General features: G+C 43.7%; 1 protein-coding gene across 1 annotated transcript in view; it reads right to left on the bottom strand.

Moving 5' to 3' along the window:
* Ac76E (adenylate cyclase type 2 Ac76E) overlaps positions 1–12,858 on the bottom strand; it is a 586,427-nt gene that overhangs the window by 117,352 nt on the left and 456,217 nt on the right. The window contains exon 7 of the mRNA XM_084588246.1: positions 983–1,110. Within this exon, the coding sequence (XP_084444372.1) occupies positions 983–1,110 (128 nt within the window). The remainder of the gene's footprint in view (positions 1–982; positions 1,111–12,858) is intronic.

A 12,858-nucleotide genomic window follows, 5' to 3' on the forward strand; every position in this document is an offset into this window, starting at 1 on the left:
TTGGCTTTGAATTCACTGTGTGCTGAATCCCCTTCGAAGTTATGTGCCACATTTTTCAGCGTCGAACAACAGCATTACTTAAGTAGTGCCGGTAGAAGAACATGCAACTGCTGGACACGCCTGAGGAAAAAGAACGGTCTATTTTTTTTTTTTCTCGTTCACTCCGATAAAGGTGCTTTCATGACGTATTTTCTTCGCTTTCCACTTTGCTTCAAAGCACGATCGGCAAGCAGTTTCTGGAGCAGGTTGAGGAGGAATGATAAACTATTTTGTCCCGGTGATTAGTAGTGTCGGCGATGAGCTACTTGTGACTTATTAACCCATAACGTTATGTATTCATTTGAAGCCAAAGGTACTAAACTGTATATATATTTTTTTCAAACAAGCATTCTGCGGCGCAATTATTCAGTGAGCTAATTGCGCCGCGTTAAATTTTAATTATATTGCGGCGTGGGTGGGGATAATGCATTAACTGGAATGACAGGTAAATCAAGTCAGTAGAAGGTGAATGCTTTGAAGAACGTGGCTTACCCTTTATTGAAATATCGTTTCGTCGTCCTCATGCTGCTCCTAAACGAGGGATTATCGCTGAATCATTGTAGACCGCTGCTTACGCTGTCGAAGGTAATCCTAGAAATGTCGCATTTTAAGCTGAGTAAATGGTCTTATGTAAAGAAGATACCACCATTATGGTTACTCAGGAGCAGCTCGTATTTTGTCTTCCGTGTATAAGGCCCTGTTTTAGGAGAATTATGCTCAGTGCACTGGTTTCCGAACGCACGCAGACTCTTGGCATTATATGAGTACATCTTCGATTTGCCCTGTCTCTTCGGAACGGAAGATTCTATGCACACTTCTCTCATGCAGCAAAGGTGGTTACCAGTTGAAAGCCACTCCGCAAGATATCAATTTCTTATGTGCCATGCCATGAGGTAAAGTGCGAAGCCAGTTTGGCATAGAAAGAGAAAAAGCGTCCACCTACCGTATGGCTTCAATCATCTGAAGGCCCATCCGGACGCAGTTGTAGGCGTGGCTTGGTCGGGACACCGGAAGTCCCGACACGCAATAGTAGCAGTCGCCAAGGATCTTGATCCGCATGCAGTGGTTCTCCTGCAAAAGACCACAGCTTCATTGCGGAGGCTGGTACGACTTCACAGTATCATGAGTGACCGTCAAGTGAACCGGGGAGCTAAAAAAAAAAAAAGGCAGGATGTTGCGGGGGAATACACGAGAGACGAGCAGACGACAAATTTACACATGGAGTACTTAGAAATATATTTTGTAAACTGTAATGAAGAGAGCATGAGAATTAAGGTTATGGTTTTGCTGTCAATTTTTTAAGGAATCAGTGAATGTCTTGTAGTGTTAGAAGTGTGAAGCCTACTTTGCGATACATTATTGTTATTAACGTTTGAAGAGCGACTCTATACGCTTACCGCTTCTGGCATTCAAAAACGCGGCTCTAATAAATGGTGCCGCATAAATACCGAGAGGTAGCGCGTTGAAATGGGCTCGCACTCTTTTTGATAAAATTACTCCGCTTTATCGCTTGCTGTAGCTGCTGATACGGACGCTGTGGAAATAGCCCTATAATTAGCCTTCATAAAATTTCGCAAATGGGCCACTAGGTGACACTGCTCAACCGAAAGCACGGTGGACTGTGGGACTCTACCGTTGATAAAACAGATGCATCCTTTTAGGTCACTTCGCTGCGACGAACACACCAGGTGTGTTTGCGGCACAAGGCCCTTACACTATTGGCCGTATCAGTTCCTTTCCTTTGCAACTCTTTCCATTGCTGTGACAGCCCCGCGAAACACTAGTACATGCCTCCTCTTTCAGAGCCAGTCGTTCGTGCAGCAAGTATGACACATCACCCTCCATTTCTCTCACCACAAAATTTTCTCTGTCGGAGCAAACGGCAGGGATATGAGTGCAACATGAAGAACGAGTATGCGTGGAAAATAAACAGTGCTCGATAACCATACATGCCTATATGACTCTCTAAAAAGGGTTGCCTCAACATACCGCAAGATCAAAACACAGAAAAAGCAGGGTTCGAATTTAGCATTACCGAGTATATAAATCGTCGATGTTTTTGTTGCAGAGGCCTTACATTTGTGTCTGCCCTGAAAAGTCAGTCATCTCATTTTAAAAACTATTTTCTTCTGTCTTCACGTTCTTTAATTAGTAGTTGTGGAGGAGTGGTTTATGATGCCCAGCACCCCGAAACTTCACAACAGCTGTATAGGATGTCATAGTGGAAGGGCCCGGGTAAGTTGGACCGTTTGAGGTTTCTTTTTTTTTTTATTTTTTTCACGTGCACTAACATTGCACAGAACCGGAATGTTTTGCGCTTCGTTTTATGTGAGGCCACATAAGTCCGCATTTAGTTCTACAATCGTAGACCCAGAAGCTAAACTTTAATGTCGCCAAGCCAATTCAACGTGCCCTTTTTTCAGGTTCGTTAGACCGCACAGAGAAGGCAGGATTCATAAATATGTAGTGAAAGATAAACACAGATCTCCAATTAGCAGTTTGTTATTAGGAAATATTGAACGTTAAGAGCCCAGCATACACTTTGGACAAATTTCCGACAGCGCAGACCGGGGCTCCCAAATCACTCGGCGCAGCTGCCGTTTCATTCTGCTCCTAAGAAAAACTACATTACGCGGACAGTATTTTCTTTCGAGCTGTACATTGGAGTTCTTATAGTTTCCTGTCTTAAGCTGTGTATTTGAAAGCGCATCTTATGTAGGTCGTTTTTTGGTTTTGTCTTATACAGTGCGAAAGAACACACAAACACAAGATAAGATACCAGACGAGCGTGTGTGCGTTTTTCTCGCGCAACTTAACCATTTCAGACGAATCACACTAACAAGACCCGCACGCTACTCAATCCTATTTGCGGTATGGTGCCACACTGCGTGTACAACAGTGAAATGAAAACCACCGCTTAATTCCTTCGCAAGGTGGTGGACAGTGACATTCTTTGACATCAAGCTTAGCCAGAACAGTGTTTTTGAAAGGAACACTTTTGATTCTTGAGGGGCTTGAATTCAATGCACTGCTTAAAGAGCGGTCATGTTCCCCTCACTCGGATTTTTTTTTTTTTTTTCAGTGTGCCCAGCCGCCAGTAACTGACCGGGTTGCAGTTTTGTCCAAATAATAACTTCTTCGAGGAGTGCACCAATCTGTAAAAGGAAAGAAACAAAGAAAAAAAAACTCTCGAGCCACTGCTCCCTAGAGTGCGTTTTCTCAATCGGCGTGGTAATTTAGCTGCAAGGCTTTAAAACACGATGAGCAGCGCTACATGCGCGTCGCGTAGCCACCACTCCCTGGCGCCCGATTTCTGGGCTAGACGACGGGCAATTAAGCGGCACTTGCTCGACGTGTCGGGACTCCAAAGCGCATACAACACACGTACACGTTTCGCAAGGCTCAAGAAACAAGTAACTGCAATCAATTGGGCTCCGTAGACGGGCATTGTTGCATTTGCCGAAAGCGCTGAGCGCATATGCGCATCAACCGCCGTGGCTTTGGAGACGAGACAACCTTTGTAAAGCGCCGATCCATCTCTACCTCCGCAGCTCTAGAAAATAGCCTTAACTGGAAATCAATCAGTCAGGGGTAAATCTTGTCCGCTAACTTGAACTAATTTAACAAATGGTAGTTCGAGGATTGTAAATGAATAAGAACAAAATGGCTTATCCTGTACCACGCAGTGACAAAGACACCTAACATACTCCAGCACCGATATCCGTTATCATAGACGGGATGCACGACCAGTAGTAGTAAGTAAGCGGTTTTAATCATAGAATAAATAAAAATAATAACGGAAGGAAAAATATTTTTTGCCTGTCCCGGTATCTGCTTTCGAAATGTCCTGATGCACCTGAACTGGGGCGGCAGAAATAAAGCAAGGAGACAGGTAGGAGAAATCAAAGAGGTGAGTGACAGGGAGAAAAGACAGTTTAGATTAAAAGGTAAAACAGTATAATACAATATTGTACATTCCACAGTATGAGCTTGTTTGAGGCCCGCCCACTACTGTCTTACCACGCTGGAGCACTCGGCACTGCGGCGAGCCTCCACAATGTGCATTACGTCGGTGTGAAGCTGCCGGCGCTGAGGATATTGTTCCCTCTCTCTGGCCACCTACTTGTGTATTGACTTCAATGACTTGTCGCCCGTCACTGTTTTCAGGACCGGCTGCACGAGGGATTTCTATGCCGCCCCAACAGGCACCTGTCATGGCGTAGAGCCCAGACATGCCACCTGCAGTGTCTTAGTTTTAGGCGTGGTTACCCAACGCGAGTATGATAATTTCAAAATATAGCCCGATCATTGCAGAACGATATTATGACACTGTGTCGCACATATGAACAGGAGGGAAAGATTTCCGCCGCAACTCACTGTGACCGCTTACGGGGCACACGCCATTTTTTATGCCACAAAGAAAGGATTGCGTGCACAACGTGACATCACGTGAAGAAAAAAAAGTGACACCAGGCCGCGCAATCATTTCAGTAAGAACGCATTTAAAAGCCTACAATGGAGCAGATACTAGGCCTGTATCTTGCCTTAACCATTATGTCCGCAGTTTTCAAAAGTATCTACAAGTTAAGCTAGCAGTTTCGCCATGAGGACATTTTTTTTCCCGAGTACAGTTAGCATATTGGTTTTCAATTTTCTTTTTGCTACACACCACGTTTTTCTCATTGCACGTTCTTTTTTAAGCCGAGACACTTTTTTTACGAACGTTTTGGGTGTAAATTATTCGTTAGCCATACTAGTTGTGCTTGCGAGACTTAGTAGGACATTTCTTTTTTTTTTTTTTGCTTTTCTGCATCCTGTAAGGATGACGTAATCTGCTTTCGATTTCACTATAGTCGGACAAAACTCAAGAATGAAACTAAAAACATCCCTCAAGGGAAGGCCTTTCATCAATAGAATTGGCCAATTTATTACATGTCAGTTATTTACTTGGCGTGACATGCTCACGAAGGATTCTGCATAGTAAAAAAAAAAAAAGAAAAAAAAAAAGCTTCCCATGTGAACGCTGTAAAAAGCTCCTAGGATAGGTCTAACTGACAGTATGATATTTGCATTTGTTTTGGGTGATGCATCGGCCCCATGCAAGGCGAGGGTAATTTTTGCATGATTGAAATATCCCACGTCAAGCTTATGTTTCGGGGAAAATTCAGCCCATCATCCAGAAAGAAAACTGACTGAACTTAAAAGCTAGCTTTCAGTTAATCGCCCAACAGCGGTTGCCAACGTATATTTAACGATAAGGGATCTAAATAAAACCGGAGACCTGCCCTGCGGCGTCACGCAGGCTGTGATGCGCCGGCGAGGATTACTTTGGGCCCTTTCAGACCAGTGCACATTAAAGCAAACGAGCGTCAGCCATTAGGCTCGAACAACTAAGCACTCTCATTCTGTTCACCTCCTCTTTTATTTTCTCCCTCAGTGCGCGGTACGGGTGTCCATTGTGAGACAGTTACTACGGCTTTCGTCTCCTCCTAGCGTCCTTACTACGCTTTCACTTGGACGCAGGAAGTTACTGCTCAGAACAGTAACGTCGTAATCCAAACTGCCACGGCTATGGACCTGGCTTCCTTTTTTTACGGTACAGGCTTTCTTCGACTCGTTAAAGTTCACTAAACTGTGTTTAAACTTTAACTGCAATTGAAAACTTCAGTACGGAATGATTTGGTTTTGACGAGAGAGGGATAAGTTAAATGAGGAGCATTGTGAGGGCTTCTTTTAGCATTTGCGCAAGTACTGAGCTTTCGGACTCTGCGGAATATGTGTTTTGTGGAAGAAAGAGGTAAAATGTTTTGTTCAACTTGCCAAGCCTGGGGCATGATGTGTACGTTTTCAACTACTCGTGCAATATTAAGATAAAGTCGGATCTTTCCTTTTTGTTTTTATAGCTGAACGCATGAACATTTAACGTCAAGCTTCCCAAACAGCGAAGAAAACACAAAAATATCAAATGATTAAGTACATACACCTGACGATGAGCTTGAGTTTTGGTGATTGACTGTAAATATAAAAATATTAACCTGACTTGTCAAGGCATAGTCGCCGGCTTTCAAAGCTCGGGTTTCTCTGAACATCTATGCTCGATAACGCCGGAGTACAATTTCGCAGCCTCACAGGGCTCGTAACTCGAGGTCCGCGGCCACTCCTCTTGAGCTCGACGATACTCGCATTTCAAGTCTCTGGCGACTCGCGTAGAATTCGCTTCTGCAGAATCGACGAGCTCTGGCATCGTGAGAGGAGAGGAGGGAGGCGCCACGCGACACCGCCAGGACGGGGTGAAATATCGACGCGCGAATATTTCAGAGCCTGCTCTGAAATCCAAATCACCAGATATAGCCGGCACGGAGAGGCGCCCTTCCCCCGCTCCGCATTCGGGCAACCGGACAACTGTAACGTACGCATCAGGGCGGGACAACACGGCTAGATTTAGGACTCTCGCCCATTAACTTCATCCCCCTCCCCTCTTCCCCCGGACACTTTAACTTCCGTCTTCCTCTCTTAGACGCCGCGTCTGGGTCACGCGCAGGCTCTGGAGAGAAGCGCGTCTCTGCAATGCATCGAATTCGCAGTGGAGTGGCGCGTTCACTCTTCCTCACACTGTACGGCCTACAGACCCTGCTGCCTGGAACATGCGGGAACGCGGTCTCGCGGGGCCGAGATTCTGAGATGGCATGAGTGCCCCTTTGGCAGGTTTCGGAGAAAAAAGAACCTGTGGGCTATTTTTTCCTGTGATTTAACCTCGATGCGCTCTCTTCTTACTCTCTGCCTCCAGTGTGGTCTAGGTCGTTAGTGATACGCGATGCAGAGTCAAGAAAGAGGAAGACGCAGTGTGTTCTCTATCGCCTATGAAGTTATTCAAGATATAAACTACGTAGTTTAATTAGTTTTTGTTGACGTTTTGTTTCTCGCCGAGCGACCGAGGGCTCGGGAAAACTATCTCGAACTTTCAGCTGACATGCAAAGGCAGATTTTCCGGGAGAAATTGACATGTGGTGATGTTACACCAAGCTGTTGTTGTTTTTTTCATTTGTATTAACTCTTCTCCAGAAATGTCCCAAGAGCGCACAAACCAGATGTCCCAGCCAAAAAAAGACTCGATATCAAAAAACAGAAAAAAGTACAGAACATTGAAGCCGAGTAAAACCAATTGAAGTTTGTTGAGAATCGCTTGGCCTAGTGTGCAGTTTTTTTGGACAAGATAATTAATAGGTTTTTAATTATTGTTTTCGGGAACCAAGTATCAGTTGAGAAGTTGCAAATCGTTTTGAAAAACAGTGGACTGAAAACATTTGAACCAGTCTACTGTTTAAGCAAAGCAGTTTGTTCAGCGACTTTAAAAGAAAACACGCATAATAAAGAAAAGTTTCAAGTGACTGCGGTGTCACTTGATTGCCCCAAGACGCGTCTCAAAGAACAACATCCAGATTTCTGTAAATAGTCCTGTCCGACGGTGCTTTGTGTGTGCTCTGGATTAGAGATATGCGCCAGCAGCAGCTGATGTGTTAGCTTTCTTTAGGGCTAACGAACAAAGCTTCGTAAATAGCGGTTTGGTGGAAACATTGCAGCCAACGGGTTATCAAGGCAATGTTCCTCAATCTGATGATTAAAGTTACATTTAATTATTGCTCCATAATTAAAACGATTAAAATATAAAATGTTGCAGACTAGGGTATTCTCAGCGTGTCTGAGATAGTTTTATTGAGGCTAGGATACTTCGCCTCTTTTGAAACCCTTGGTAACATTTGCCCGAGAAATCTGGGCAGTCTCTATTCGACGTTTCTGCTACACACCCTCTCTCCGGTACTTAAACCCCAAGTACTGCGCCATTCCGCCAGAATTTCGTGCTACATATGCCATGCAAAGCCTGACGTAAAGATTATAGAACTCCGCGGAAGCGACATTTTTATAACAAAATAAGATGCTCTGTGCCTAGACTCCGCTGCATTTTAGGCAATTTTCATCGAAAGAATATACATGTCAAATTAGGTTGACCGTACGAAGGAGGTTGCACTAGGGGTGCATTTGAATTCCGAGCAGCCTATTACGCTCAAAACAAGAAGCAGTGCGCTGATAGTACGGAAGTGCCTACCACCCATTTACAGCTTCCTTATGCATCACTCCTTTCATACGAAAAAATTAGCATTGACGCCAGCAATCGTTGAGCAACAAACATGAAGGAGAACAAGCAAGTATTTTCCTTGCAGAATATTAACATGCATGCATTTTGTTCCTTCAATAATTTTATGGCCTCCGTAGCAATAGGGCACAAGGTTTGTGAGCTTGAGGACGAGCATTCAATCCTGGCCGCAGTGGCAGCGTTGCTACAGGCGTCAAACGCAAATGGTGCCTGCATACTGTGTGCGATTTCACTGCATGTCAAAGTACACTGTAACGCTCACGTGCAGGCCTTAACACGTAAAAATGCATTTCACGACTCTAACGACGTAAGTAACACAAAGCGCTGAAAAAGCGCGGGGAAATTTGGTGCACCAGCCGTTCAGATCAGCGAGGCCCAACCAGCTGAAAGTATGAGAACACACGCTTACGTAACTTTGCAGACATTACACTGCCAGCTGAGGAGTCTTTTGTATAATATAGTAGCGGGCGACCAAGTTATTCTAGTGGGCATGGCCTTTCATCTCATCATCCACCAGCGACTCGACGGTGGTGTTTATGACCTCTCTCCTCTAATATACCAAGTTAAGACACCTAATTGTCAGGGCCAGATTATCCAGGGTTCAAAGGGTTCAAATGAACAGGGCCCTCCGATCTCAGGGGCCCCTCTAGAAGTGCGTGAAAATGGCGGATTTCGACGTTTGGTCCGAAAAATAGTCAAATCATATTCTTCCTTATTATGATTCCTTCCTTCCTATGATTCAAATTTAAGCTTATGTATTGCAATGCCGAATGCTTCAAAACCTCTTCGTCGCACCGTACGCTTATCCTAAAGTCAGCCGGATACTTCGCTTCGCCATTCAAAGCACAAAACATTTTACTCGCCCAAATAGACAAAACAAAAATTCAAAATGGTTTAACTGGTTCTAACTGGTTGTAGTTGATTTCACCTCGTCCAAACTGGTAGCTAGCTGGAATTAACTGGCTCCAGATGCCTACCAGTTAGAAGTGAGCGGGTCCCAGTAGCTGGTCAAGGGGAATCAACGAGTTCTAGCTGGCTCTCAGTTGGAAGTCAACTTGTACCAGCTGGTAAACCAACTGACCTGGGTCCTTACTGTTGTTGAGGTCAGTTCTGTGTTTTATTTTATTAATCTAAGCGTAAGCAGTGAAAGCGGTGACAAAAGCAATACATTATTGGTTAGAGATTGACTGCTCATAGATGACAGCCGCCACAGCAATATATCGCTTCCGGTAGTGGAGACGCAAGCTGGTCAACGTTGTTTTAACTCAAGAAATTCTCCCGGCTAAAGGCTCTAAAAAGCTTGCAGAAACTTAAATGCCTTTATTTATTTGTTTAAAAGTGGAATTAAAAAAACAAACAGACATATTATACGAATACACACCCTATTCAAAAGTTGAATTCCTATGAAATATTTAAACTTATATTTTCCATTGGGCAAAAATATAATCTTTCTGTAAAACATTAGGAGGGCGCTTAAGCTTCGCCTTGTACTAGAAACGATAGCACGTCTTAAGTGTCCACCCTATTAAAAAAAAAAAATAAAGTGTTCGTACGCGAACGAGGATCTGCATGGGGAGCCGGCAAACGAGAGCCATAAACGCTCTCCCATAGTGCACTTAAAGACAGAGCTAAAGTTTCCAAAGTCGTCTGCGGCAGCGGCGGCTTTTCGGTGGAACGAGCTGCACAAGGTTTATTTCTTAAAATGTAAATTTATTCTGTACATTGAAAGCAGAAAAGGTGTGTAATGCAAAAGTGCGTCTTTCTGTTTTAAAAATGCCAATTGTGTGTAAAGTGTAAATATGCTTTCTTTATAAATGTGGACAATCAGTATAAATGGAAACATATATATTACTGATTATTGAGCATGCTAAAATTTTAATTTCATAACATGATCAGCAGCGATGTCATTTTCTACAGGCGCTACCATTTCCAAAAGATTTAGCTGCCCGCATTATGACAGAGCTCGGAGTAATAAACATTATTTGCCGTAAATTAATATATAATATCGATGTTTCTGTAGAAACACTGCTTAAAGTGATCTTCGATTGGTGTTGCCGGCTGAATTCACAATACTATTAGATAATTAGTAGCGTATTTGCGGCAAGAATTTTCGAACAGCTTGTGAACGAGTCCCATCTGTATACCTTGTGTTCACACGCAGCCAGTCGTCCTGCGGTATAGAATCAGCCAAAAAGTAACTACTTGAGAAATTTATCCATCAGGAATGCCCGTTCTGATTTTTGAGTGCGGATATTGTGTGCCTTGTCATTTTCTAGAACAGCTCTATCTAGATGACGGTCTGTCCGTGTGCTCTACGGAAAGTATATGCTCAGGCGATGTTCATGAACAGTTCGCAGAATATTTGAGCAAATGTGGCGTGTCTGTTGGAAATTCTAAAACGTAATCATCATCATCATCAGCCTGACTATACCCACTGCAGGACGAAGGCCTCTCCCATATTTCTCCACTTAACCCGGTTCTGTGCTAGCTGCATCCACTTGACCCCTGCGAACTTCTTAACCTCATCCGCCTACCTAACTTTCTGCCGCCCCCTGCTACGCTTCCCTTCCCTTGGAATATAGTTTGTTAGCCTAAGCGACCATCGGTTATCCTCTCTTCGCACTACATGTCCTGTCCATGCCCATTTCTTCTTCTTAATTTTCACTAGAATGTCGGTAACTTGGGTTATTTCTCTGACCCACTCTGCACGCTTCCTATCTCTTAATGTTACCCCTACCATTTTTCGTTCCATAGCCCTCTGGGTTGTCCTCAACTTAAGTAGAACTCTCTTGGTTAGCCTCCACGTTTCAGCCCCATACGTGAGTACAGGTAAGATGCAACTGTTGTATACTTTCCTCTTGAGCGATACCGGTAAGCTGCTAGTCATAATCTGCGAATGCTTGCCAAATGCGCTCCATCCCAATCTTATTCTTCTTGTTATTTCCTTTTCATGGTCCGGATCTGCGGTTACTACCTGTCCTAAGTCGATATATTCGCCTACTACTTCCAGTATTTCGCTACCTAATGTAAACTGCTGTTTCTTCCCGAGGCTGTTGAACATTATCTTAGTCTTCTGCATATTGATTTTCAAGCCTACCTTTCTACTTTTCCTGTCTAGGTCATCAATTTTAAAACGTGTCCAGTCTCAAACAGCACAAACGGGTGTCGGGGTAGGGTGGTGGTATAGGGATGGGGAGAGGGGAGGGGGATAACTAGATAAGCTTTTGTGAAGAGCACTGAACAAGTGTAGAGGGGGGGGGGGGGGGGGGGGATCCTCAGTTCGAAAGTCGAGCCAATGTTTCGACAGGTGAACTTAGCTTTAGTAACTTTAGCAATTTAAGCGAGGAGGGGAGGGGTGTTGTTTAGGGGCCCTCCTAACTTCTTCGACCGGGTCCCCATACCGATTATTCCGCCCGCACTAATTGCGAATAAAATTTCTTCCTTTCGCTCACATGGTGCTTCTTATAGCCTTTGTCATGCAGCCAAGAATACGCTAGCCTTCTCCTGCGGTGCATACCTTATTTGCGCTGACCTAGCACGTTGCATGCAGTGCCAAGCAATATCATTCGAAGGCAAATATTATATTATTCTGAATGTCATAATGTTTTTTTTTTCTTTTCGAGCCTTCGCTTGGCTATCTGTACACTCCACAGTTTAAACTATACCTGTCCGTTTAGTGAGAAAGACGTATTTACATTTTATAAACGTTTGCTTTAGTTGGGGATGTCAAACTACGTATTAAATTTATGAGCCTGAGTGGAGGCTGGCGTTTAGTAAACAATCTGAATTCTCAATGTGTGTGCGAAACGAGAGAAAAGGAGGACAGATTTTAATGGAGTGATACTAGGAATATGAGAAACCTTTTGCGACTGCCTTTTTATGCTTAGCAATCTCTGTATGTATGAGCAGCTGCGACTAAAGGGGAGAAAGTTATCTCTTTTGGTTTGTATTTCGTAAATCTACTGACCCGTCTCAAAAGGAAAGCGCGGTAATAGCTTAGCGCTCCTTTCTTTCAAGAGCATCTGTGCTTCGAAAATTGGCGATAAAAAAGAACGAAGAAGAGAAAACAGTTTCTATTTAAGCAGCAACGGGCACCTGTTTTCCATCGCTCACTTGGAATTGCGTATTGATCTCTCACGGACGTCGTGTTTCTGGCAGTGAGATTAAATAAAAGCCACAGTGGGTATAACATGTTTGAAAGGTCATTCTGCAGAATTCAATAAGTCAGTTCCATCTCAAAAAAAAAAAAAAAAAAGCCTCAGTGATGTGAACGCTTGCGATTTTCCACAAACTTCCGCATATTTTCCGCCGCCTGGAATCAAGTGGGCTGCGTGCATCGGTGATTATCAGAGTCCGTAGAATTGCCGTGGATTTCTTTTGTTGAAAATTCATTCCAGAGGTTCAATGGCGGACAAGTCGATATATGACAGAATGGGTATGTGAATGCTGGCGTTATTTGTAAACATCTAGTATAAATTGAATACACGTCCATATATACGCTAAATAAAACCAACGGAAGACAGGATAAAAGAAATCAGATTGTTCTCGCGATTTCACTTGCACCGTGGAATTGCCCGCAATTAGCTCTTTTGTGCTATTTAGTCGCGAAATAAACAATGCCTTGAAAATTCTGATGATTAAATTCCTATTGTCCCACCAGGAAAAAA

The sequence above is a fragment of the Amblyomma maculatum genome, chromosome 1 (assembly GCF_055883805.1).
Source record: "Amblyomma maculatum isolate TAMU_Amacu chromosome 1, ASM5588380v1, whole genome shotgun sequence".
Lineage (NCBI taxonomy): Eukaryota > Metazoa > Arthropoda > Arachnida > Ixodida > Ixodidae > Amblyomma > Amblyomma maculatum.